Source organism: Canis lupus, chromosome 1 (genome assembly GCF_048164855.1).
Source record: "Canis lupus baileyi chromosome 1, mCanLup2.hap1, whole genome shotgun sequence".
Classification (NCBI taxonomy): Eukaryota; Metazoa; Chordata; class Mammalia; order Carnivora; family Canidae; genus Canis; species Canis lupus.
Window position 1 is genome coordinate 119607722 of NC_132838.1, and position 27618 is coordinate 119635339.

General features: G+C 45.7%; 3 protein-coding genes and 1 long non-coding RNA gene across 29 annotated transcripts in view; 2 read left to right on the top strand and 2 right to left on the bottom strand.

Moving 5' to 3' along the window:
* Positions 1-1801, top strand: part of RHPN2 (rhophilin Rho GTPase binding protein 2) — a 57869-nt gene extending 56068 nt beyond the window's left edge. For both annotated transcript variants that reach the window (XM_072782450.1, XM_072782460.1), the window contains one exon: positions 409-1801. In XM_072782450.1, the coding sequence (XP_072638551.1) occupies positions 409-669 (261 nt within the window). In that variant the 3' untranslated portion in view covers positions 670-1801. The remainder of the gene's footprint in view (positions 1-408) is intronic.
* Positions 1802-2250: 449 nt separating this feature from the next.
* FAAP24 (FA core complex associated protein 24) lies at positions 2251-7321 on the bottom strand. Of its 18 annotated transcripts, none has more exons than XM_072782473.1 (5): positions 7294-7316; positions 5705-5822; positions 5450-5589; positions 4664-4816; positions 2251-3294 (listed from the first exon to the last, which is right to left on the bottom strand). In XM_072782473.1, the coding sequence occupies exons 2-5, from the start codon at positions 5808-5810 to the stop codon at positions 3046-3048; spliced, it is 648 nt and encodes a 215-aa protein (XP_072638574.1). In that variant the 5' UTR covers positions 5811-5822; positions 7294-7316; the 3' UTR covers positions 2251-3045. The 18 variants fall into 18 exon arrangements, with proteins under 18 accessions (XP_072638574.1, XP_072638608.1, XP_072638599.1 ...); XM_072782507.1 differs by having other exon boundaries at positions 4664-4811; positions 5450-5528; positions 7294-7314; XM_072782498.1 differs by having other exon boundaries at positions 4664-4811; positions 5450-5531; positions 7294-7313.
* Positions 6370-27618, top strand: part of CEP89 (centrosomal protein 89) — a 73363-nt gene continuing 52114 nt past the window's right edge. For 3 of the 8 annotated variants that reach the window (XM_072782411.1, XM_072782417.1, XM_072782420.1), the window contains exons 1-6: positions 6371-6527; positions 8747-8853; positions 14795-14953; positions 17384-17570; positions 20771-20872; positions 25540-25642. In XM_072782411.1, coding sequence (XP_072638512.1) covers positions 6489-6527; positions 8747-8853; positions 14795-14953; positions 17384-17570; positions 20771-20872; positions 25540-25642 — 697 coding nt within the window. In that variant the 5' untranslated portion in view covers positions 6371-6488. Of the gene's footprint in view, positions 6528-8746; positions 8854-14794; positions 14954-17383; positions 17571-20765; positions 20873-25539; positions 25643-27618 lie in introns of those variants that run through there. The other 5 variants (XM_072782421.1, XM_072782422.1, XM_072782430.1 and 2 more) reach the window with 3 other exon arrangements.
* On the bottom strand, positions 9675-16722 carry LOC140607930 (uncharacterized). The gene is made up of 3 exons (XR_012009849.1): positions 16608-16722; positions 15370-15479; positions 9675-10065 (listed from the first exon to the last, which is right to left on the bottom strand). It is a non-coding gene; the product is annotated as an uncharacterized lncRNA (long non-coding RNA).

Sequence of the window (27618 nt, forward strand, 5' to 3'; positions counted from 1 at the left end):
AACCAGGCTCCATGCAGGGAGCTGGACATGGGACTCGATCTCGGGACTCCAGGATCGCGCCCTGGGCCAAAGGCGGCGCTAAACCGCTGAGCCACCTGGGCTGCCCCCAAATCATCCTTGTTTTCGAGAACCTAGTTCTATGGGGGCACCTGGGTGGCTCAGCAGTTGAGCATCTGCCTTGGGCTTAGGGCATGATCCCGGGATCGAGTCCCGCATCGAGCTCCCCGCAGGGAGCCTGCTTCTCCCTCTGCCTGTGTCTCTGCCTCTCTGTCTCTCGTGAATAAATAAAATCTTTAAGAAATAAGAACTTGATTCTACGTACGCATTAACGTGAGCCTCCGGCTTTGCAGTCATCTGTCAGCTGTCCAGAGGACGTCTAACACCGCCTTTCTTCTTTCCCACGTGCAGCATAATAAGTGCGCGACCTACTCTGTGGGAATGCAGAAAACCTACTCCATGATCTGCTTAGCCATCGATGATGATGACAAAACTGACAAAACCAAGAAAATCTCGAAGAAGCTTTCTTTTTTGAGCTGGGGCACCGACAAGAACAGAGTGAAGTCGGCCAGCACCTTGTGCCTCCCGTCGGTTGGGGTGGCGAGGCCTCAGGTCAAGAAGAAGCTCCCTTCCCCTTTCAGCCTTCTCAACTCCGACAGTTCTTTGTACTGACGCGAGGAAACAGAAAACCTTCAGGCCCCAAACGTCTCCGGTGCTGACCAGGCCTTCGCATCTGTGCCACAGTGGAAAGATTCCCAAACATTCGCAAATCCCATCTTCTCACTGGGTTAAACTCACAACTGGTAGGGCTTCACGAAGGAAAGTAACGAGAAGCCTCGAGAAACTTGGGGAGTGTCACCATAGTGCTGCCAAGTTATTTATTATATAAAGTATTGTAAATAGAACGGTAAATAGTCCTAGAAAATAGGGCTGTTGTTAATGGCTAGTCACGATTTGTGGTTCCTATCAGAATTACGTGGGGCTGCCTCTGTTGGGCCTTCCTGTAATCGTTTCCAGCCTTGGGTAGTAATAGATCATTCCTTGACTCAGAATCCAGACGACCCCAAATCGAGGCAGGTCAAGGGACCGGATTTAGTTAGATTACTAAGTTAGTGTTACCTAGAAGTGCTCCGAAGAACTGCTTCCTAAGGGGAATTCATGTACCTAAAATGCTAAGATTTTGCGAGTATTTCTGCATAATTATGAATGCTATTTCCAGATAAAGTCTAGTGCCAAGTCTGTCGTAACTTATCAGATCGAAACAGAAACAAAACATAGCCAAAAAAAAAAACCCCACACACACAATTTAGGAGCAGTGTTGCTTCCAGTCTGATGTCATTTACAAGTTGCTAACACAGTGGCCGTGTTAGACGGGGATGCTATCTACAAGGTAGACGATATGCTGTTTGATACTCAAAACATTTTTCTTTTTGTTTAAAGTAGAAAATGCGTAATTGTATATTTTAAGAGTCTTTGAGATGGGTTAGAAACATTTTATAAGGTAAAGATGTAAATGATTCTAGTTTAAAGCTCTATTTGACTTTTTAAAACGACGTTCTTACGCGTGTATTTCTCTTGCCATTAAGTTGGATGATGCCGTGATTTTCGTAAGATTCATGGTTGACACAAGTTATATAGCTTAAAAAAAAAAGCATTGAAATCTATTTTTGAGAATTAACAAGAACTTAAATATTTTCTAGTGTGCAATATGAAAAGGGAAGCAACCATATTTGGGAAAGTGTATCCACTGCTTTTAGGGACATTTTTATATAAATATTTAAATAAACATATTCGTTTGCCTGAATTAGTGGTTTGTTTGTTTTTTTTCTTTTTCCCCCCACTTATTTCAGTCTTTTCAAATTGGCTCTACCCTAAAGCACAAAATGTCCTTATGGTTTGGTTGTTTATAATGACTAACATTTCATAAGACAGGACTTCCAGAGCTCACCATAGTGTCTTTGAAAACGTAAGGCATCTTTAAAAGCATTTATTTTTTGTCGCCGATTGTACCTTTTGGTCCGCACCCCGGGCTCTCCTCTCTGGATGCCTCTGCCCTGACATTTTCCTATACAGCTTCCCCGTGGGGCTATAAGTTTGCAAACACATTCTTTTCCTCCTTCGTGCACAGTGGCTTTTTATCTTTAAAACGGAACTCCAAACTCCAGGCTGTGTTCTGAAGACATGTTCAGTGACTGTGAACAAACTGTGCAGCTACCAGGAAGGGAGGGAGGGAGGAAGGAAGGAAGACAAAAAGGCAGTACAACTGTTTATTTACCCTGGCAGCGCCCTCAAAACACAGTGATATTAAGGCCACACTGGAAGAACACCAGCTCTGCCACCAGGAACAAGGGGTTTATGGTACGGAGCACAGCGCCTCACTCTTGGTTTCCTTTAGACAGTCATGTCTACCTCCTAAAATGTGATTAGACCGTTCCATGATAGACACAGGTTAGTCTGCCCTGGCTGGCTTTTTGCAGGATTTGAGAGTCTCTTACTAAACTCTCTTAGAAAGATCCCCATGCCCACCCCGACTTTTAAGGATTTTAGATTTATTTATTTTGTGAGAGACAGGGAGGATCCCAAGCACACTCTGCTGAACATGGAGCCCAGCACGGGGCTTGATCTCATGACCTGGAGATCAGGATCTGAGCCAAAACCCAGAATTGGACGCTCAACCGACAGCACCACCCAGGTGCCTGTTTTTGTTTTTTTAAAAAGATTTTGTTATTAGGTAATGGCTACACCCAATGTGGGGCTTACTCAACCCCGAGATCAAGAGTCACGGGCTCTACCGACCGAGCTGGCCAGGTGTCCCCTCCACGCCCCTTCTTCCACTAGCAGAGTGAGGGCCGTGCTACCTGGAGCCCACTAACTTAGACGCCTGAACCCAGAGAGCAAGGCAGGGGAACTGCCGGCTTCCATGCAGGCCTCCCCTCATTCATTAGATGCTGTGAAAGGACAGTCTTTGTTCTCAATTTTTAAATATGAAAACAAAACACGATCCTGTAGCTTGTGGTCCAAGCAGAGAGGATGCTGCGAGAAGAGCCGTCACCTGGGCTGTGTGAAGAACGCTTGAATGTGCTGTGCCACTGCTGGTCCCACGACTGGCTCCAGCTCTCGTAGGGAAGCATTACTTAGTTGCTGGATACTTGGGAACTTCTGAAGCAGAAGGAGAGCTTTAACTTTTCCAACTCCTGGGATCTGCTGCACAGTTCGAAGGAGGGATAGCTCAGGGATCGGAGCCCGTTTCTTACTGAGGAAAGGGTTCTTACTGGGCTCTTTGGTTTGTTCTTGAACCTAAACCAATGGTAAAAGAAAAAAGCGTGTGAGCGCCCTCTAGAGGGACTGGCAGTTCTCTTAAAAATTGATGGAAATTTAGTTTTTACTTTTTCATTTGGTTCAGCTTGATTTGCCACTACAAATGTTTTCCAATACCATGAATATAATTTCTCCGATATCAGCAAAGTTACCGAGAGATGAACCACAGGAGTACACAAAAGACTAAGAAAAATTGATTAAAACTTGAAATTTCAGAATGCTTCGGGTAAAGCAATGAAAGCAAACGCTGAGGAGTTAAGCATGTTCCTGTGGTCTACGAACAAACGACTCAGTTGTATGGGATTAAATTAAAGCTAAACTTGGACTTGCTTGGTGCAGGACCCGGGGAGAGCTTGCCTATCCAAGGAGAAACTCAAATTTTCAGTTAGCGGTGGGCATGGGACGGCAGACAGTAGCTTTACATCAAGGGAGGTTAGGAACAGCGAAGCAAGGAATGTGGCAGAGAAGGAAGTGATCTACCAACAACACGGCGCTGCCTGCATTTTTCTTTTTCTTTCTTTTTTTAAAGATTTTATTTAAGATTAATTTATTAAGATAAATAGTAAGATTTTATTTAAGATTTATTGAGACAGAATTAGTGAGAAACAGAGATAGCGGAGCAGGGGGTGAGGGAGAGGGAGAAGCAGACTCCTTGCTGAGCAGGATCCTGATGCGGGACTTGATCCCAAGACCCCAGGATCATGACCTGAGCCAAAGGCAGACACTTAACCGACTGAGCCACCCAGGTCCCCCGCTGCTTGCATTTTTCAGTTTGGTTCTCAATCCTTGCTACACCGAAAGGGAAATTTAAAACCAACACAACAAAAATTGATGCTTTAGGCCCTGACATTCTGATTTTTACTTGGTCTGAGGTAAGGCTCATGTATCACTGTTCTTAAAAGTTCCTCAAGAAATTCTAAAGCACGGACAAGATGAATAATCGGTAAAGACAATGCAGAACCAGGACTTTTTTTTTTTTTTTTTTTTAAGATTTTATGTATTTATTCATGAGAGACCCAGAGAAAAGCAGAGACACAGGCAGAGGGAGAAGCAGGCTCCATGCAGGGAGGCCAATGTGGGACTCGATCCTGGGATCCCCGTGTCACGCCCTGGGCTGAAGGCAGATGGTGAACCGCTGAGCCACCTAGGCACCCCTCCCTGTTTTTGTTTTTTTTAAAGGATCATCTGCTTTGGGCTGCAGTTGACCGCAGATGGGTGAGCGCTACTGTAGATGGGGCTGAGGGGTTGCAACCGTAGCAAGGGCAGCAGCTGGAGTAAAAGATCCAGAAAGGTCAGGTGAAAGTCTGTAGGGCAGGGCTCCCACAGAGGAGCAGGAATCCGTACTTACCAACTGGATAATAAGGCAGGACGCTTCCATCTGGCTGGCCACTGGAAGCAACACCATCCCAAGGTCCAGCACGGTGAACTTCTGTATGGCCGAGAAGTACTGTTCACTCATCTGCGTCTTCTCAACAATTACAATCCCTTGGAGATTACTGGACTTCAAAGGAAGAGATGAAAAACCAAAGCAGTAAGCCATTTTTTTTAAGATACTCTTTTTTTATGATTTTATTTATTTATTTATTCATGAGAGACACAGAGAGAGAGAGAGAGAGAAGGAGAGAGGCAGAGACACAGGCAGAGGGAGAAGCAGGCTCCATGCAGGGAGCCCGATGCAGAACTTGATCCAGGGACCCTGGGGTCACTCCTTGAACCAAAGGCAGGTGCTCAACCGCTGAGCCATGCAGGTGCCCCCATAAGCCATTTTGTAACACAACCACCTTGCAGGTAGTTTAAGAAACCTGCGCAAAAAAAAAAAAGAAATAAAGAAAGCTGGGCAGCCCCGGTGGCTCAGCGGTTTAGCGCCTGCCTTCAGCCCAGGGCCTGATCCTGGAGACCCAGGATCGAGTCCCACGTTGGGCTCCCTGCATGGGGCCTGCTTCTCCCTCTGCCTGTGTCTCATTAAAAAATAATAATAATAATAATTTAAAGCATTAAAAAAAAAGAAAGCTGTCAGTCCAGCAGTGCTGCCAATCGTTTGTATATAAATCATCCCCAAGGATGGGGGCGGGGGCAGCTGGGGAGTCGATTCTCAGTTTCAGTACTTACATTCCTTTTTTTTTTTAGTACTTACATTCCTAACCCGAACAAGTTTCTTCCTGTAGCCATTTCCTGCCACCAGATCGGCTTCGGTGACATAGAGAATGCAAGATCTGCTGGACAAATAAAAATCCACCGGTGTCAGGCCATCCTCAAAAACGATTTTAACTTTCCCTTAGGACACAAGAGAAGGAGGAGTTTCGTGAGCTCTCGGGGGGGGGGGGGGGGGTCGCGGGGAGGGGGGAGGCGACAGTAGGCAGGACGTCTCGGGGGAGGGCAGCCCACCGACCTTGCATCCCCTGCACCAGCTGCGACCCGCGCCACCTGTCGTTGGCCACCACATGCCCAATAGGCACGTGCACGGGGCCCGTGCTCCCCGCGGGGTTCCTGGCCATCGGCAGCCTGACCTAAGGGGGGAGGCGGAGGGCGGCATCAGAGCGGGTCCCCGTCGCTCCGCCCCGCGCCCCCGAGGCCGGGCGCCCCTGCACGGGGAGTCCGTTTGCAGCATCTTTAAAAGACCGAATCATCCGCCAAAGCCTTAGACCCGGGAGATTCCCCTCACTTCCGTCACCTGCCGCTCGGTCTGCACCACGGTCCCTCCGCGCGCTCCGCGGCCGGCGCCCAGCGGGTCCGCACCCCACCTGCGCCCCGGGGCCCGAGGATGCCGCGCTCTTACCTGCCGCCCGCCAGCCACTTCCGGTTCCCCTCGGGCGCGCTCGCCGAGGTTTCATCCTGCCCGCCCTCCGCCTCCCGCGGAGGCGCCGGATAGGCTAGAGCGTCGGAGATCGACACTTGAGCTGACCAATAGGAGAACGGACTACTCGCTGTTTCCGCCCCCCGCAGGGGTTTGAATGGGGGCCGCTGGTTGCCAAGAGCGACGGGCGCGGAGTAACCTTGGCTCTGATTGGTCCATAGGAAAGCGGAGCCAATGGCGGGCGGGGTTACTACGAAGTGCATTGCGTAGGAGAAGCGTCCGGCCCGTGGGCGGGGCTCGGGCTCCAGGGAGCGGTCCCCACCTGCGAGCGTGGCTGCACGTCGGTCCAGCGCTGCTCCGACCGCATCCCGCAGCCACGATGCCCCTGGGGTTTCCCAGGGGCCGCAAGAGCCAGTTTGTAAGTAGATCGCGGGGCCCGGGAGTTAAAGGGGAAGGGGTGGGGTTTGGCCTGAGGTCGAGGCCAGGGAGCACCACGAAGGGCAGTGGTCTTCCATCCGAGAAGCCCCGGCCGGGGTGTTCTAAAGCATCCTGTATCCCAGGGCCGGCCTGGCTCTCGGACAGGAGTCGCCTTGTCCCCCCCGCAACGTTTGCTGCGGGGTCGGGGAGCGCCCCCCGCGAACGCCCCGGCCACCTGCCCCCTGGGTTCCCGCCCGCGCCCTGCACCGGCTGCCTCAGCAGCAGCCCCTCGCCCCTGCGTCGGGTTTCTGCGCTCCTTACCACCCGGAGCCTCCAAGACACCCACACGCACGCTCCAGCCATTTCTCCTTTTTTTTTTTTTTTTTTTTTTTTGTAAAAAAAATGTTTTATGCGTTCAGGAGAGACATAGAAACGCAGAGAGAGCCCGATGCGGGCCTCGACCCCGGGACCCCAGGATCACCATCTGAGCCGGAGGCAGACGCTCAACCGCTGAGCCACCCAGGCGTCCCTTCCAGCCATTTCTTCCATCCCTCCAGGCCTTTGCTATTGCTTCTGCCTGGAACGCTTCCCTCCAGTGCCTGCCATGGCCACCGTCACTGTAGGCGCCTTCTCCCACCTTCCCGCTTACCACTTGCCCGATTTGCCTCCCCCCGGGCCCAGTTTCAGTGGGTGTTCTCACTAGGCCACAGGTTCTCCTTAGTTTTAAGGTATGAAAACTCTTAAATGGGAGCGGTCCCCACTCTTACCCCAGCCCGTTCTTCCAGCCTGTCCTCAGAGGCTTCTGTATTCCAGCAAATTGGAATATTCGTTGTTTCTAGAACACTGCGGCCAACGCTGCCTTCTTCCCATTGTTCATGCTGTTCCCTCTTCCTAGAATGCTTTTCCATCCCTTTTCCCACACGTGAGGGCAGTGGCTATCTTTGATGACCCCGTCTACATGCCTCTGTGGTTTCCTCCCAATGGGACACGAGAGGCCCCCTTGCTGGCTCCAGACCCCTCCCCGGCCATCCCAGCACCAGATTGTCTTTACCTTGCCCTTGGCGCTCTCCGTAATTCTGTGCTGCACCGGTACTTGGGTGTTTTCCCTCCGTACTCTTACTATCTTGAGGATGAAGACAGGGTTTCTTCCTTGCAGTCCTGGTGTTTGGCCTGTAGGAGGTGTGAGTAATGACTCCTGCCTAGAAAGTGAACATTGGGCTATACTCGGAAACTTCTGAATGACTGCCAGTCGCCCAAAGCCAGATTCTCTGATTTCCATTGCATGTAGGAGCTGGTTTTCATTATTCTGTGTCTTTGAGATAACTACCTAAAGCCTTTTTTTTTTTTAAATACTTTTGTTCTTTATACTACAGTGAATAAGTTAATGTACCACTACATAATAGTATTAGAACATTCTGAATATGGCTAAATACCTAGCTTTACCAGGAGGTTTTATATACTCCTATGTCTTCCTATTACTTTTAAAAGGTATTTTATTTATTTTTCAATTTTAATTTTGTTTTTTTGAAGATTTTATTTATTCATGAGAGACACACAGAGAGAGGCGGAGACACAGGCAGAGGGAGAAGCAGGCTCCCCCGAGGAGCCTGATGGGGGATTCAATCCCAGGATTCCGGGATCGTGACCTGAGCCAAAGGCAGATGCCCTACCACAGAGCCACCCAGGCGCCCCTAAAATATTTTATTTAAATTCAGTTTGCCACCATATAGGATAACACCCAGTGCTCATCCTGTCAAGTGCCCTCTTTAGTGCCCATCATCTGGTTTACTTAAAGTCTTTATTTAGTGTCCTGCGTGATGTGGAGTAATGGGGACAGTGCTTGAGTTCCAGGGTTGATAAAGACAAGAAGGTTGCCTGCTCTCAGGAAGCTTTCATTCTGCAGGGGGGCAGCAAGCGAAGGAGTAGGGTCATTGGAGGTCATGCTGTGAAACAAATGGAGGTCCTAGATAGTGATTCTGGGGCATGGTCAGGGGGAGGTGAGAGGGCCCCCACAATGGGCAGCTGCAATGGTGTTCCCTGGGTGGGCATACTTGCCTGGCCATATGGGAATTGTGGATGGCATGGGGAGGACTGCGTTCTTAATGGGGTTAGATCCTTGGGTGGCCAGTGCAGGTGTTCCCTTTCAGGGTCAAGGAAGGGTGGTGACAGGACCTCGGTGATCCCATACACCAGTGACGCTGCTGTGTTTCATTTGTGCAGAAACACATCATCCATGGCCTTCTACCTGCAGCCAGCATCGCACCAAAGCCAGCTGTGCCCCGCACACCTCCTCCCCGCAGCCCGAACCCTTCTCCAGAGAGACCAAGGTGAGTCTCAGGTGAATAGGCCTTGAGGTCAGCCTTGTAGTGCCAAGTGGTGGGTGCTGGAACTGTTCAAACTGGTAAGAAAAATCACAAATCGGGCCATTAGATTCATGTTCTTTGAAATGTGATTATCATGATTCTGTAATGAAGTGTTTAATATTTTCTGTGGGATAATGGTCTATTCCTTCAAGTGTATGGGGTTTCCACATTTCATAATTGAATGCAATTAGTATTTTTCCAGATATAAAGCACTGAAGCCCAAGTATATAGGTTCATAATATGTTGAAAAGAATTTAAAATTATGCACATACTATTCTTCTGAAACACAAGCTGCCTTTTAAAAGAGCTGATTTGAGGGAAGGAAGAAAGAAGAGTGTTCACCCCCCAGGGCCCGGGATTCCATCTTCTCATGTTCCCAACACCAGAAAATTGACTTTCTTTTATACCCAGCACTCTTGCCTGTACCTTCTAAGGGTTAAGACACAGGAGAATTTCAGAGTATTTTTTTACCCATAAAAAACATGGATACATGGCTTGACTTACCAATGAATTGATGATAAGAACTAATTTCAGGGGCAGCCCAGGTGGTTCAGCGGGTTAGCGCCACCTTTAGCCCAGGGCCTGATCCTGGAGACTCGGGATTGAGTCCCATGTGGGGCTCCCTGCATGGAGCCTGCTTCTCCCTCTGCCTGTGTCTCTGCCTCTCTCTTGCTCTCTCTGTGTCTCTCATGAATAAATAAATAAATAATAAAATCTTAAAAAAAAATGAAGAACTAATTTCAGGCAAGAGTGGTACCTTTTTTTTTTTTTTTAGTGTCCTTCAAAACTAGAATATCATATGCCTCTTGAGAAAAAAGCACTTTGAAATATTGTTAGTGTTTGTTTTTTCCTTAAATATCATGTTGATAACAAGAATAGCCATTTATTAGTGTTTACCTCACGCAGAGGCCTGTTGTTAAGTCCTTCAGAAGCATGATCTCATTCCACCCTCTCAACAACCTTCGACCCTTGGAGAGAGGTGTTGCCCGCCTCTCTAGCTTGACCTCAAGTGTTCTGCATTGGTCCGAATTCTTGCTGGGCGAGTGGTGGCACCACGGCATTGGACACCTGTCGATCTGTCCGGCTCTTCAGTGTTCATGTGACCGACTCTGACTTTGTGTCACTAGGGCTTATGTGGCAGCAGTAACAGCAAGAGAGCTAGCTTTACATTCCATCCTGGAGCAGAAAAACAAGCATGTTTCATTTAATGACAAGCATGCTGTAGGTTCATTAGAAACTCTCTGTTGTCTCTTGTGCTATATGAAAATGTCTTCCCAGACTTATAGTCTTATCTTTATGAGCCAAAAATTATCAACAAGGCTTTGGCAATTGTGGCATATTTCTGTATATTTTTTTTATTTACAAGAAATGGCATTCCAATTACACTGAGATGTCCCTGCGCTTCGCGTGTAGTGTAATAGCGTAAGAATCTGACAGCCAGGGATCCCTGGGTGGCTCAGTGGTTTGGCGCCTGCCTTTGGCCCAGGGCATGATCCTGGAGTCCCGGGATCGGGTCCCACGTCGGGCTCCTGGCATGGAGCCTGCTTCTCCCTCCTGCTGTGTCTCTGCCTCTCTCTCTCTCTCTCTCTGTCTATCATAAATAAATAAATAAATCTTTAAAAAAAAAGAAAGAAAAAGAATCTGACAGCCATTTATTTCCATTTCCTCCTTCCCATCCTTCGTCTTACTGTTGCTGTACATTTTAATTCCATACGTTATAAATCCCACAATATATTGTTACTGTTTATTTTTATTTTTTTATTTTTATTATTTATGATAGTCACAGAGAGAGAGAGAGAGAGAGAGAGATGCAGAGACACAGGCAGAGGGAGAAGCAGGCTCCATTCACCGGGAGCCCGACGTGGGATTCGATCCCGGGTCTCCAGGATCACGCCCTGGGCCAAAGGCAGGCGCCAAACCGCTGCACCACCCAGGGATCCCTATTGTTACTGTTTTTGCTTTTAACAGTCTTTTGCCTTTATTAAGCCAGTTTTATTGAGGTATAATGGACATACGATAAACTGTACATATTGGACACACGTCATGTTGTGACATTTACATGACAAGATTTACCCATGAAACCATCAGTGCAAACAAGATAATAGACATATCCATCATCCCACTGAGGTGTTCTTATGGCTCCTTTGCAATTCCTACCTCCTGTCCTTCTCTCTCCCCTCCCATTCCTCTTCCCCGTCCACCCTCACCCCCATCTCCAAGCAAACGCTGATCTGTTTTCTTTCGCATTAGATTAGTCTGCGTTTTCTAGAATTTTATATAAGTGGAATTACATAAAATAATTATGCCGGCTTCTTTGATTCAGCATAATTATTCTGAAATTCATCCATATTGTTGTGAAAAATCAGTAATTCATCCTCTTTATTGCTTAGTAGTGTTCCAGTATGTGAATAATGAATATGTCACAATTTGTTTCTCCATTCACCTGTGGATGGATATTTCATTTGTTTGGGGGTTTTATTATTATTATTTTTAAGATTTTTATTTATTTGACAGAGAGTGAGAAAGAGAGAAAGTGAGAAAGCACAAGGAGGGGGAGGGACAGTGGAAAAGGGAGAAACAGGCTCCCCGCTGAGTAGGGAGCCCCACATGGGGCTCGATCTCAGGACCCTGGGATCATGACCTGAGCCAAAGGCAGACACTTAACCGACTGAGCCACCCAGGCACCCCTTGGATTTTATTATTTTAAAAATAAAACTGCTGTGAACATTTGTGCACAAATCATTGTTTCCTACATAATGCTTTTCGTTTTCCTTGGGTAAATATCTAGGAGTAGAATAGGTGGGTCATATACTAGGTGTATATTTGTCAAATAACTGCTAAATTATTTTCCAAAGTTTTTATTTAACTTATGGTCTGACTAGCATTGCAGAAGTTTCAGCTGCTGAACATCCTCACCAACACTTGGTTTGGTCAATCTTGTGTGTGTGCGGTTTTAGAATTTAGTTGACCTTAGTTCTAACTCATTGCCTGTTGATAGGATTTTGAAAGTGGTGATGGTACATAGGGAACAATGTAGAGAGCTTCTCTGGTGAATCAACATCCCCCTTAAGCTTTCTGGACGACCATAGACTCATCCAGGGTGGGCCATTCCTTATTCCTTTGGCCCAGGCGGCACTGTTGTATCTGGAGTCTGTGAGCACAGCTGAAGTTCCCAACTCCTTCCTTGCAAATTTCTGGATCTCTCTACCCAAGGGGGCACATTTCTTGAGGCTCACTCTGCAGAGTGCCTGTGAATGTTGGTGGGGTACTCTCCAGTTGCCATCCTGGCAATGGCAGCATGGCCCTTCTTCTTAACCCTCCTCCTTTGTGGGACCCAATCTGCCGGGCCTAGGTTGGAAAGGAGGAGCATAAGGGATTCTCTTGGCCAGTCTTTTAAATTTTGGACATTCTAAGAGTAAGCAGTGTAGTAGTATCTCATTGTGACTTTATTTTGCATTTCTCTGTTAACTAAGATTATTGAGCATCTTTTGTGCTTATTTGCCATTTGTATATTTTCTTTGTCTTTTTTTTTTTTTTTAAGATTTATTTATTTATTCATGAGAGACAGAGAGAGAGGAAGAGACATAGGCAGTGGGAGAAGCAGGCTCTCTGCGAGGGGCTACTCAATCCCAGATCCCGGGATCATGCCCTGAGCCAAAGGCAGCTGCTCAACCACTGAGCCACCCAGGTGTCCCCCATTTGTATATTTTCTTTGGTGAAGTGTCTATTTAAACCTTGTGCCCTCTTTTAAAAATTGAGTTGTGTCCCTATTCCTGTATTTTGAGAGTTCCTTATATAATCTAGATACAAGTCCTTTATCAAATATCACAGATACCAAGTCCTTTATCAAATTTCCAAATATGTGTGTGGCTTGTCTTTTTATTATCTTAACAGTGTCTTTCAAAGAGCAGGAGTTTTTGATTTTTATGAAGTTCAGCATATCAATTTTTTTCTTTGATAGATCTTGATTTCAGTATCCTATCTGAGAAATCTTTGCCTGAACCAAAGCTGCAAAGATTTTTCTCCTGTATTTTCTTCTAGAAGTTTTAAGTTTTGGGCTTCACATTGAAGTCTAATCCAATTTGAATTTCTTTTTGAATATGGTGCGGGAGGCACAGATTCAAGCTTATACGGAACTCAGTTGTTCAGCACCATTTGCTGAAAAGGCTGTATTGTATTAGTTATCTATTGTTGTGTAACAAATTACACCAAAACTTAGTGACTTAAAGCATAAAACAGTCACATTTTTTTATCCCATATCTCATGATGCTCCTTTTTTTTAAATTATTTTTTTTGCTCTCTGTGTTTCATTTTAGTTATTTTCTCGTTTTGTCTTCAATTTCACTAGTCTTTTTTTTTTTTTTTTTGCAAAGGGTCTGTCCCATACAGTCTAATTTTCAGCTCCCAAAGCTCAAGTCTTTTTTAATAATCTCCTGTGTTTCTACTTAGCTTTTTGAACATATGGAATACAGTTATAACTGTCTTTATGTCCTCTGCTTGTTCTAACATATGCCTTCAGTTCTGAGTGGGTTTCTTTTGATTCTTCTCGTCATTTTGGATCGTGTTTTTCCGTCTCTTTGCATGCCTGGTTATCTTGGATTGCATACTAGACACTGTTGTAAGTTTCACTTTGTCACATGCTGGATATTTTTGTATTCCTACAAATCTGCTGGAATTTTGTTCTGGGATGCAGTTAAGTTACTTGGAACTGATTTGATCTTTTAGGTCTTGTTTTTATGAGTTTTTAGGGACATCTGAAGCAGTATTCAACCTAGGGCTAATTATTCCCCACTACTGAGGCAAGACCTTTCCAAGGACTGTTCTCCATGTCCTGTAGATTATAATGTTTTCCCATCTGGTGGGAGCAGGCATTATCCCCAGCCGTGTGTACGCACCTGGCACTGATCCTCTAATCACTGTGGGTGGTTCTTCCCCCAGCCTTGGATAGTTTCCTGACATTCACCCACTGAGGAATATTTTGCCAAACACTCAGGGGCCCTTCTGCAGATTTCCGGAGTGCTCTCTGCTCAGCTCTCTCCTTTTCAGTACTCTGTCCTGCAAATTCTGTCTGCTGTGCTTTTCCTGGATGGTCAGCTCGATCTCCGTAACTCAGGAGGTCCACCTGGCCCCACGTCAGTTCTTCCTCCCTGTGCCATGACCTGGAAATTCTCTCAGGCAGTAAAGCTGACACAGTTGTAAATCTGTTGTTTTGTTTTGGTTTTTCAAGTGGGAAGGTAAATCCATTACTCTCATCTTTCCAATATTATAGTTTTGAATAATTTACAAGTGTTTTAAAAATGCCTTTTAAAATCTTTTGTATCTTTTTTTTGGGGTGCCTGGGTGGCATAGTCAGTAAAGGGTCTGGCTCTCGGTTTTGACTCAGGTCCTGATCTAAAAGTCTTGAGATCGAGCTCCAGATTGGGCTCCACAATCAGTGTGGAGTCTGCTTGAGATTCCCTCTCCCTTTCCTTCTGCCCCTCCCACTCATGCTCTCTCTCTAAAATAAATATATCTTTTTAAAAATAATTTAAAAATAAAATCTTTGATATCTTTTTTATATCTCCTTTTCTTCCCCCCCTTCTGATCTCTCATTTTAAAAGGAAACTACTTGAATATAGACTGCCTAGTTTAGAGACCTGGACTCATCTCCTATTAGCTAGAAAATCTTGGAAAATTCGTTTATATTTTATTTAAAAAGTGGAGATGACAGTAATATGCATTCATTCCGATGGTGTGATAATGAGATGAAGTACATAACAGACGGTGAGGATGTAGTCAGCAGATACACACTAAACATGGAACAGAAGCTCACCCTTCGTTAATTCTCGTGTCTCGTGTCCTATCGTTCACCCTTCAGCTTGCAGGTTTGTGTCTCACCTTCTCCCTGGGGTGTTTTTGTGCCTAGATCTGCTCTGGCTGCTGTCATCCTGACAACAACACTGACCGGCCGGACCGTTGCCATTCCTCAACCTCGCCAGAGATCCGTGTCTGAGAGTGACACGACCTGTGTTGAAAAGGACTGTTTCATTGAGCCCTACGCCACCACCTCAGAGCTGAGGCTTCAGTAAGAACCATATCACTGGCTCTGCTGCTTCTCTGGGCAGAGGACACCCAGCTCGTGTGTGTGTGTGTGTGTGTGTGTGTGTGTGTGTGTGTATGTGTTTATGTGTGTGTGTGTGTGTGCGCGCGCGCGCGCATGCTTGTGGTTGTGAATGGAGCATAGTACTCAGCTTTTCATCACCACTGTCTACAGGTCACTGTCTTGGGATATTGGTTACTTTTGACTCATATCAGGATTTTCTCTAGAGTGGCTCTTACTAAATTAAGGCTTCTGAAAGCCCTGGTGGTTTTCAGAGAGTGGTGAAGTCAGTGCCACCTTCAGTCCTTCGCAGGATTCTCCTGTGCCACAACCTAGGTGCGAGAGTTGTCACCCACCACTTCCCCTTTGTCCCCTCTCTGAACATTTCATGCTGCTCTTACCTTCGGTATTCATGTCTGCTATAATCTTCTTTCTTTTTTCAACTCATTTTCTCTGTTGCTTGAACCTGGTGAGAGCCAATGTTGGGTTGGGTGGTCAGGAAGGTTCCCTCCTGGGGAAGAGAGCATTGAGCGCAGAGCTGAGGAAGGAACAAGATGTGCCTGGGAATGGCTCAAGGGTCTGGGGACAATGGCCAGTGTGGGGCTGGGATGAACCTTTGAGACAGAGAAGAAGGAGCATGACACATGATCCATGTGAGCAGCTGAGGGAAGAGGTTTGTGGCCGGGTCAGTGGGTGAGGTGGGTAGAGGCCAGCCTGGTCATGCCTTTGGTGTTTTGTTCTGAGGTTTGGTCCTCTCCACCCCTTCCCTCTAGGAGCCCAGGAGGACACAGGGCTTTAAGGGCTTATGGGGTGGGGCTTGGGGAACACATAACCAGATTTGCCTTTTATCTGTTATCTTTATTCAGTTTTGTTTTTTGAGGTCTTTTTGCATACCTTTTTATGAAGTCTGATCTATCAGTCTTTGTAGTTTTTGACAAAGGCCTGAAAAGAAACCTGAAAGACCTTCCCTATTATATGAATGCTCACTTATTTCCATCTACAACATGTTAATATTTTTGGCTTTCACATTTTAATATTGACTCCATTTTGAGATATTTGAATATAGCCCGTTTTTCTTCTGGTAAGAATTTTGCTGTAGCTGCATAAGAACTAAAGATGAGGAAAGGATCTTAAACTTCACTAGAAAGAATGAACAGATAAGACCATCAGAGGAAATCGGGAAACTTTGACTCAGGGGGAGGGCTGGATTAGCCACATCGTATTTAAAACACATAGATGAAGTAGTGAAAACAGTAGGACTGGTTCCATGATAGAGAAGTGCCCACGGATACCCTGAGGGAACCTGATGTTTGCAAGCATAGTGACTGTTTCATAAAGGCAGCCTCACAGAGCAGAGGGGAAGGAAAGAATCCGACAGTATAGAGATTGGCAGTAGTAGAAAAAAAAAAAAAAGATCAGCTTTGAGCCTTGGCTAGTTCAATATGCCAAATAAATTACTCTTAAAATATTAATCTGTACATACACATAAATAAGACCATGAAGTCCTATAATCAGATCTCGGAGATGCCTGCTATGTCCTTCTAAGCTAAGAATTTAAAAGGTAAACAAAAAATTTTAATTATCTATATGTTAAAAAAAACTTACACAATGAAATTAATAGAATAGGAAAAATACTTACAGTAAATGCAAAGTTTTTAACTTTGTAGATGCAAAAGTTATTGAAATAAGCGTACGAGAAGCAAAGGAGATCCCTGGGCAAAGGACATGAACAGACAGTTCTTCACAGAGAATGGACACAAATACATGGAAATAATTGTTTCAATAACAAATGCAGATTTACATAGTGAGATTTAAGTTCTTTTGCCAAGTTTTGGAAAATTGTTACTAATGTAGTCACAGGGTGGGGAGGTGACTGGTGAAGTGGTTTTGTGCAGTATGCTTGTAGATCCCCAAAATAGTCACACCGTTTGACTCCGTAGTTTACCATACAGTTATTTGGCTCATAAGACGGATCCTAAACGCAGAAGAGATTGATTATCTGCACGCAGATGTTATTTGCCACAGTGATAATAGGGCAAAAACCTAAGTACAGGGAATGGCTGACTAAACTGGTGTATCCACTTGAGTCTTGTCTTTTAACGTTTTGACTTTAGAAACGTGTTACCAAAGAGGCACATTGTGCATGTAGGCAGTGATAGAAACTAGAAAAACCGACATAAGAAGCTAGAAAGAAATGCTGAGTTTACGAGGAGATGAGATAGTGGATGACTTAATCCTTAGCAATGTGCACAGAACACTTTTGTGGTGGGGCCTTGCAGGTGGGGCATCTAATACATATATATATAAAAAATACATATGAAAACAGTAGGACTGGTTTATATATATCTATGTGAAGTGTTAAGTGGCTCACTTGTTTATTTGTTTGTTTATTTTGCTCTCAACCTTCCGATACAGACCAAGTTGGCAGGATGAGACAGGAAGAAGGACTTCTTTGCCATCCTTTGAAATGCTGGGCTACGCAGAGGACGAGGACACGGACACAAACCTGTCGTCCAGCGGCAAGGAGTCGGAGGATGTCAGCCCTCACAAAGAAGGGGGAGGTCCCTGTGATGCTGTGTATGCCGTGCCCCACAGAAATCAGGTGTCGGTCACATTCCAGACTTTCTTTTGCACGTTGACATTAGCTTACTGTAAATTGTGTCGAGTGCATTAGCAAGGATTTCCTTTTCTCTTTTGCTTGAGGGCTGATTTTCTGAACATGGGCAGTCTCTTTTTTTTATCTGGTGAGGCAGCAGTTTCAGGCTCCTTCCTTTATTGTCCAAAGACTGTTCCTTCACCTTCAGAGATGAAGATAAACATCTTCACGTTGTTAATGTATATCTCCATCCAGTGCTAGTAAGCCTGCTCTTTTCTTTCTTTCTTTTTTTTTTTATTGGTGTTCAATTTACTAACATACAGAATAACCCCCAGTGCCCGTCACCCATTCACTCCCACCCCCCAAGCCTGCTCTTTTCTTGACCCCCAGAGCTGCTTTTCCTGTCAGTTTTCCAGTATCAACATCCACGTTGCGACCTTTCTTCAAACTCATGCCCCACAAGAGGAATATCCTCCTTTACCTCCGTAGTAGCTGACATTCTTTGAGCGCTTACCATACGGGAGTCTTTTTTTTTTTTTTTTAGATTTTATTTATTTATTCATGAGAGACATACACACAGAGAGAGGCAGAGACACAGGCAGAGGAAGAAGCAGGCTCCATGTGGGGAGCCCGATGTGGGACTCGATCCCAGGTCTCCAGGATCACGCCCTGGGCTGAAGGCAGATGCTCAACCACTGAGCCACCCAGGCATCCCCATACAGGAGTCTCTGTTGTAGGCTCTTTCCCACAGTTATCCCCCACTGCCTCGGTGAGGAACGTGGTACAGAGAGGTTCCGGAGCCCATTCCTCTGCCACTGCCTGAGCTGCTCTGGTTTCAACTCCATGCTCCAGGGTTTGGGAAACTAGATAGTACTGCTTCTTTAATGGCAAAGGCAGTTCTGTAATTTCTTTTTCTTTTCTCGTTTTTCATCGTCACTATTAACACGATACAGTGACGTACCCACATTTACAGCATCAAATTATACACAGAGTGATTATGTTTCTATTACTGCCCCCCACTGTATTGAATCATATGTTCAGTGGTCCTAGGGAGTTTATTTTGAGGAGACCTTCGGTGAGCATTTCACGAACAAACCATCAGTTTCTAACACATGCAGACTGTAACATGCAGCATGAGGTTTCTCTATGGGAAAAGCTCTGAAGCAGGCAGGTGGTGGCCGAGCCTAGAGTAAGTTCTGCCGCAGGGGCCCAGGGGAAGTCCGTCTGCCCTCGATCTGCGGACTTTCTGGCTGGTATTTTGCACTGAGGTTACAGACAGAGTTGTCTATCACTCAACTATTTTGGAAGTAAAGCTTGCCACCCCATTTCCCATAGAAGAAAGAGATTATAGTGACCTAAACAGTTTCCTCTGTCATTAGCAGGATACAGATTTTATTTTGTAGGCACGTGTGTCATGGTGGCTTCAGGACCCATGTGCAATAGGGAAATTTTGTTTTAGTTTAAAATGTGAAAAGTAGAGCAAGACAACTATTAATATCAAGCATTGATGAGGTTATGCAGGAGCCCTCTAATGCCGGTGGGTGTATGAGTTGGTACTCCCACCTTGGAAAACTGACATTTCAGTTTATATTAAAGCTGAACATGTTTATTTTCTACAACCCAGCCCAAAAAGAAAGGAAAAAGTAGAAAATAATATAATACATAGGTATTCTCATTCTCCAGAATGAGTAAGTATGGACATCTTATCTTTTTTTGTCTCAGATTTTCTTTCTTTCTTTTTTTTTTTTTAAATTTTATTTATTCATGAGACACACACACACACACACACACACACACACACACAGAGGCAGAGACACACACAGGCAGAGGGAGAAGCAGACTCCATGCAGGGCGCCTGACGTGGGACTCGATCCCGGGTCTCCAGGATCACGCCCTGGGCCGTCGGTGGTGCTACACCGCTGAGCCACCCGGGCTGCCCAGTTGTCTCAGATTTTCTAAAAAGAAATGAAATCATAGTTTGGGTTGAAATCTTTGTCTCCCTCCCTGGAAGACAATCAGCTCTTAGATTTGGAATACATTCTGGAAGTCTGTGTTTTAGCTCTTTTACTACAAATAAGTCAGCAAATAAATACAGCCCAACTTTTTTTCTTAATTGTAAATAGGTCACCATAGCGAACCAGTCATTTTACCCCTTGGCTTTTTTTCACTCTGATTGCAGTTTTGAGATGAATCCACGTTAACTTTTATATCTACGTCCTACCGATGAGCATAGAGGTTATTTCCTCGCACATTTGGTCCATGCACCTGTGTGTGCTGAGGGTCGCACCAGATCCTGCCAGATTGTTCTCCAAAGCAGTTTTTTTTTCTTTTGCCTTTCAAGCAGCAGCATATGCATGCCGGTCACCCCATTTCTGTTCATCCCAGCTGACTGGAATGCCATCCTTATACAACCCAGGAACCAATTGCAATTGGAAGGGCTCATGACGGTCTGCTTTGTCCTGGCCAGTTGCAGATGGCATGAACGAAAGGGCCCTTTGAGCTGGAAAGGGATTTTGATTTCCCACAGCCTTATGATTGTGTTTTTTTGGGAGGGGGGTGAGGAGAGGGTTAAAGGGGTAACACAATAGGTGGAGGGAGACACATTGACATTTTCTGAGCATTTAATATATGCTAGGCAGCTTATATGTATCATCTCATTTACTTCACATCCTTGGGGTTAAGTGTGTAAAGAAACATGGTAAGTGACTCGCCCAAGGTTGTTACCCAACCAACCATCCAAGGGCAGAGGCAGGCTTCAGACCAGGGCGACCAAGTTTCTCTGTTTAGAATTAAAATTTGTGTTTATAGTCCTTTTGCCTATTGAGACTATTTCTTAGACATAAAGCTTTCTTTGAAACTGGCCAAATATTCTTAAATTGATACGATTAAAGTATATCCCTTTTGGGGAAAATGGGTGTGTAGAGCCTGTAAGAATGCTATTTGATCGCTAGATGGCACCAGATCCGAAGGAGATACTGCCTGTGGGATACCTTTAATGTCAAAAGGCAAACCTACCTTTTTGGTATTTATTATAGACACTCTGTAATCTGAGGTAAATAACTTACAATTTATATCCTTTTTTATGAGTCGTTCATAATTCCTTTAAATAATTTTCAAGACTAGAAAGATAAGGAAACAGAGCAACCCAAATCAGGCAATTTGGATTTAAATCTATACCTCATGCCTCTCTCTGTGTTTCAGGGTAGTTGGGCAAACATCTTCATGTGAAGTGTGCACCCGCTCAGAAATGGCCTAACATGGAAAGCAAGTCTTGTTTTCAGCAGTTTTCTTATTGGTGCCACCCAAATGTAAGGCTGGAGAGGAAGTGGGGGGGCGTGGATTTGGGGTCCGTTCATGCGATGCTAGCATCCAGTGGACAGAGCAGTGCCCTGAGCATTCAGAGACCTGAGTTCAAGTCCCCGCTTCTCTACTTCCCAGTCGTATGGCTTGGGTAAGTCAGATAACCTCTCTGCACTTATAAAGGACTGTGTTAGGGAGGACACTCTGCCTGGGTAGGTCAGCAGTTCAACTTGAATACAATTCCTGAGCATGCAGCGAGGACCAGGCATCGTCCGCAGTCACACAGTAGTGATAAATCACATATTATTAACATTTGTCATAACCGTGATTATAGTTAATCGATCACAGTTACGATAAATGTTACAAAGGAAGGGTGCAGGGTGGAATGAGACCATGCCTGCAGGGGCGGTACCTTTCTGAGAGGACTGCAGAGGGAGACAGCAAAGAGTTGCGAAGGAGCTCCAGTTGCTTGCTTCTCCGTTTGAGGTCACTTGATCCTTCTGTCTGACACCTTGGTAGACTCGTTTGTTATCCTTTGCAGTTCAGTAACTTCACCAGAATTCATGGTGTTATGTGTTATTATCTGTCCTTTTCCCCCAAAATTTCATTTGTTATTTAATTCTGCAGACACAGATTTTCATCTTCCTTTTTTTGTTTTCAGGGAACATTTCCTTCCCTATTTCGTTTTATCATTGACTAATCTTAGCATTTATTCTCCTTTGGGAACACGAGTTATACATTTGTTGGCTGTCCTTTGTCCTCCATGTCTTTTTTTTTTTTTTTTTTGTCCTCCATGTCTTATATTTTCTCGTAATCACTTGCCCCTCTTTGTTCTTTGCCGTGTTACTTTCTGTGATTTGCTCTGTGTACTCTCCTCATCTCTGTGTCACTGTGTTTTTGCCTCTAGTATAGCTTTCACCTTCTCTGCATTGGTTTCATTTTTCCTTTTGGTTTTTAGTTTTACCAATTTACTTTTTACATCTTTTGGTGCCTTGTCACTTTTCTTGGTCTTCTGTATCTCTTCTTTGGGTTCTTGATATCAGTCTCTGTGCTGTCCTTTAATTCTTGGGGAGAATAGAGGCTAGATTCTGTATAATAAAGGTGGGTTCTCTGTTGGTGTCTCTCTTTAGCTTCTCTGCCCCTCGCTTCTGCCGTATGGGAATGATTGTACTTCTCCTGGGTCCCTCTGCACCCTGGCTCTCATTGCACCTGTCAGAACATCACTGTGGACCTGTATAACTGTGACTCTTTGTGGCTTTTCAAGCATCTGCATGCCTCAAGTCAGAGGAGGTTTGGCAGCTTTTGGCATTCTCTTTCTGTTCTAATTTTCATAGATTTGGTAGCTGTTTTCTGCCCCATTGACTAAGCTTTCTCCTCCCCCCCCCCCATTCTTTTAATTGCTTTCAATAGATTTTAAGGGAAGAGAGTGTAGTCTAAATGCCTTGTTACTATTTTTAAGTAGAAGTCATGTAAAGGATGTTACCAAAGCTTTCCCTCAAGAGTAAGTGCTGCCATTTTCCAGTGTGGGGTTTCCTCTATGCAGCAGGTGAGGAAACACAGATTCCCAAACCCTTGGTCAAGCACATTATTGGACCTCCCGATGTCTTTCTACCTTGTGAATCAGAACTGCCCTGTCCAAAGTTAGTTGTGGGGAGCACTTGACTGGCTTAGTCAGTAGAGCGCATGACTCTTGATCTCAGGGTCATGAGTTCAAGCCCCATGTTGGGCACGGAGCCTACTTCAAAACAAAACCAAAAAAACAGAGTTAGTTCTTGGTTCACTGCAAATTTTTACCACCCTCTGCCTTGACTTTACCCCAAAGTGGAGCTACCTGGACCCTCATGTTGCTCCACCTCTGGTGACCATCTCTGATGACTATCTGGGGTGGGGTTCTTAACTTAGCATCATTGATGTGAGGAGAGGCATCTGGGAAGGTGGCCATGCCCCATGGCCTAGGCCCTGTGTCATTTGGGTTAATCTCTGCTGGAGGCCAAAGATAGTGGGGACTCCACCCAGATAGTCGAAGCCACAAGAATCCACACTGCAGCCTCCTTGCTGTGTTGGCAGGTTTTCTCCTGCAAGTCATGGAAAGCTTCTGACATCACTGTGCATGTTTTTGAACTTTACATGCATGAAATCCCAGAACACGTGTTCTTTGGCATCCAACCATGTTGTTAGGTGTGAACAAGTTGAAAACTGTATCTTCCTGGTACATTGAATATTTTGTCACTCTAAAGTGAACCTTTTTATCTCTAAAAATATGTTTTGCTTTAACGTCTGTTTTGTCTGAATTTTCCGCGTTTTTTCTGTTTGATATTTGTATGGTCTGTTTTTTTTCCATCTGTTGATTTCAACCTTTCTCTGTCATGTTTATCTGTGTCTTGTAAAGAGCATATCGTTTTTTAAAACAAGTTCACTGAGATATAATTCACATACCATTACTACTTCCCCATTTATGTACAGCTGCATACAGTTTTTTGTTAACGGAGTTTGACAAACTTGCCCTTTGTCTTTCTACTGAAGCATTTAGTTCTTTTATATTTAAGGCATATGTGGGTATAGTTGAGTTTAACCTTGCCATCTTCAGTTTTTCTATTTCTCAGTTTGTTCTTTTTAGTTTTTTTTAGTCTTTCCTTGAATTGATGCTTTTTTTCAGTTCGAGTTCTTTCCCTCTACTAGGTTGCAGGTTAAACCTTTCTTCCCCACCTACAATTACCCTGGTAATTATAGTACGTACATTTTCCTCTTTAAAATCTGGGATGCTAGACCACCCAGGAAGGGAGTGAAGGAGCCTGGCATAGGTGCTCAGGCACATGAGGACAGGCAATTCCCGGTATTACTAATGTCAGTGCTGCGGCTGGCTTGGCCTGCTTCTTCCTTCCATTTCTTCGATAACCAAACAGGTTTTGTTTGAATTAGCAAGGTAGTTTTTACCTTGCTACCTTAGAAGTATCTGGCAGTTTAAGAAATGTTTTCAATTCAAACTTTCAAATTAGAGAGATTTTTAGGAGATTGTCACAAATTCTCTAGGCTTATTAATCAACGTATTAACTATACACAAAGGTACATAGGCTGTAAATGTACGGCTCAGTGAAATTTTATAAAGTGGCTACCACCCAGATTAAAAAGAAAAATGACATTACTAGTACCCCAAAGCCCCTCTTTGTGACGGAGAAGAGGCCACTGCTTCCCCAGAGTTCACCACGGCTCTGACTCCCAGAGCTGACCAGCTCTTAGAAAATCATTGTAGTTTTGCCTACTCTGAAAACTGGCTGATTTTAGTACAGGCAGTGTGTATTGTTTGGAGCGTTTGATGGTCTTCAGTTGTCGTGTGTCGCGATGCTCAGTTCACTGTCCCTGCTGTTAACAGCCCGCTGTGGAGTGCCATGGTTTGGTGACTCCCTCGTTTTACTGATGTTGGATATTTGCTTGTTTTGTTTGGGGCTCTTTAGAACAGTGCTGCCGTAAACAGCCGTGTATACACGTACATATTTCCGGTGGGCCTGTACTGTGCCTGGACCCCAGTGCATGGCATAGGTAGGATCCAGGACACATGTGGGGTCAGCCTTCGTACTCGGAGACTAGCAGAGAGGGTGATATTTGAAGCCCCTTAGCACTTTCCCATCTCCTTGATGGTAGTGACTAATAGATCTTTGACAGGGTGAACAAGACAGTTGGTTCCCAGGAGATAAAAGCCAAGACGTCATTTCATTTTTTCTTCCTTCAGAGGCTAAGTAGAGTGGGAGACCAGTGTGCATTCCTGAGCTGGGTCATCCTGGAGCCCTGTTCCCAGAGCCTGGTGGGCCTACCAGCCTTAGTTCTTGGCTCTGAAATGCCCCTTCTCTTAAACATCTTGCCAGTCAGCACCACTATTTCTCTATCAGGCTTGGGAATGTCACCCCCTCCCCATAGCCGACAGCACAGAGAGGCCCAGCTGATCACATAAGCAAGACTTTATTGAAGAATCAGGAGAGCAGAAGGGACACCAACCCAGACAGTGCCAGTCATGGCTTATTATACCAGATATGATTCACTGCTCTTCCCCTCAGCTGACCTCTGCGCCAGTGGGACTGTGTCACACTCATGTTCATCACGGGGAGGTCCCATTCCTGGCCCACGGGTCTGTAAGGGACAGCTCTGCCACCATTCATGATACCTCCGTAGGACACCCTCCCAGACGGTGGCAGGGAAGGCTCCATTCCACCAGGAGATGACGTTTACAGTGAACTCACAGTGAGCAAACATAACAGACCCTACAGACCTCGTGCCACAGAGGGACCTGGATGACGGTTCTCCCAGGGCGGCTCAACAGTTCTTGGCCGTGTTGAAATGAATAACACAGCATCAGGGCCAGGCTAGAGTGATCTGATCCTAGGTGCTGTGCAGAGCAGGCCAGGTGGGTTGGTCCCTGGCGGGAGTGAGGAAGGCAAGAGGCCCAGGTAGCACAGGTGGGACGCGAGCTCTCCATGGCCTGAGCGGAGCTTGGATGGCATTGGCTTTGCTACCAGGCTTTTCCTGAGGGACCCAGGTTTCCTCCAGCCCTGCTGGGTGTAGTTCTGTGTCTCAGTGGGGGGTGGCAGTGGAGGACGTATGGTTAAGACACTTGAGTTTGGTAGGAGGAAATTTGATACAGATTGTATTTATCACATGTTCTCTTATCTTTTGTCACCAAAAGGTTCCCCTATCACATGAGGTGGATAGTGAAGATGAGGACGATATTTCTGAGCACGATGGGTTTCCAGGCTCGGCTCTTACAACGCTGCGTACACAAGAAAAAGGTAAAAAAAAAAAATAATAATAATAATATAAAAGCATTTCATGGCAATAAATACTGGTTAATTTTTTGAACATAGAACCATTGTACTTCCACACCATGGTTCTGTGATCATAAGTGGGAATATTCCTGCGTTCTGTTTTCACTGGAGTTAAGTTAGTCCGTGACTGATTACCTGGATGTTAGGTTGTCTTTAACGTATCCGGTGCTCACTTTGGAGTCCATTCCAAAGTGAGAGGGTGTATGGTAAGGAGGAGGAGGCTGGCTCAGGCTCTAAGCTCCATGCACTCCTTCCCCTCTGCTCCCCAGGGCCTGGTGTTGCCTGGGGCCGGCACACAGTGGTCCCCATGGGGTGGACGAGCGACAGTGTCTTGTTCACCCAGCCATCTCCAGCCACTAGTGGTTTGTAGGCTGAATGAGTGCCTGGGCATGTTTATGAGAGAGCGCGGCACATTGTGGCAATGGTGCGGAACAGTTGTCCGTTTCCTTTTTTTTTTTTTTCAGTTGTCCGTTTCCAAAGAGGTGGCTTTTGTGTACAGGTGAGAAAGACACCGGCACCGCTAGCTGCTTTGTCAGGACCCTCATGATACCTGGACCAGAAAACACGGGCTGGTTAGGTGGCATGTTTTATCCCTATGGGGAAATCTATACAAATATTAAGTTCGTGTACAGATATGGATCTCTTTTTTAATTACAGAAGTAATATTTTCTCACTGTAAAAAAGCTGAAATACATAAATGCAACATAACTACTGTCATAGATAATTTTAACAATGTAGATTGTTTGCTGCTGTAACACACATCATCTTGTCACCAGCCTCTTATCTTAGACACACCTCGCACGTCTCCCTGTGTTTATACCTGTCCCTCCATTTTCTTTCTTTCTTTCTTTTTTTAAGGTTTTATTTATTTATTTATGAGAGACACAGAGAGAGAGAGGGAGAGACACAGAAACACAGGCAGAGGGAGAAACAGGCTCCATACAGGGAACCCAATGTGGGACCCAATCCTGGGACTCTAGGATCACACACTGGGCCGAAGGCAGGCTAAACCGCCGAGCCACCCAGGGATCCCCCAAGTCCCTCCATTTTCTAATGTCTGTGCTGCCCATGGCCTGGGAGTTACTGAGTCAGGATCCAGTCAGGAGACAGAAGGCACATGGTGATGTGATCAGGGAAGTTTAGCATAAAGAACCACCAACTCTAACAGGATTGCCTGCGAGGGGCTGGAGAGAAGTCTAGCGAATACAGTGGTAGAAGGAAGAGCCTCTCCCCGTACACTTACGGTGCACGTAGAGCTCCCAGGGAAGACACCTGTCTAGAGAGCCGCCCAAGGCCCAGAGGCAGCGCTGGGGATGGTGCTGCTGTGGCCCTCTGGCTAGCGGAGAACTCAGCTCACTGGAAAGCCGCCTTCTCCAGGGAGTGAGAGAAGAAGCCACTCATGGGGAGGTGCCCGCTGGCCACTTAGAAAGAGAGAAGGGGGGAGGAGAAAAGGAAGGGCAGAAAGGAGGCCCTGGGATGAGGAGCTCCGCCTTCCCCGTCTGTGTCTCTTGGGCGCCCTCTGCTGATGGAGCGCATCCTTGCGCCACCCGACCTGGGTAGGTCCTGCACGGGGGTGCAGAGGGGCAGGGGGGCAGTGGAGGTGAGCCTGCGGCTGGCCCAGTAAATGTTGGGGTCTCCAAGGTCAGGTAGGCCCTTTGCTCTTCTCAGCAGTCACGCCCCGCCCCCTGCCCAGCAGGTATATGGGTGCACGTGGAGTGCCCACTGCGTTAGGCTGTGGAAGCAGCCAGAGCAAGCTCGTCGAAACACGAAGTGGTGTCTGGTAGTGTCCCTGTCTACCCCCCATGGGCCCCCACACCCTTTTTATTTTTACTTAGACCTCCTCACTGGTTTCCCACAGCCTATAAGACCTGCTGGGCCTGCCCCTGCTGCCCATCTTCCAGCCACTCCCAGGGTTCTTCTGTTTCTTCAGGTGCGTGGTG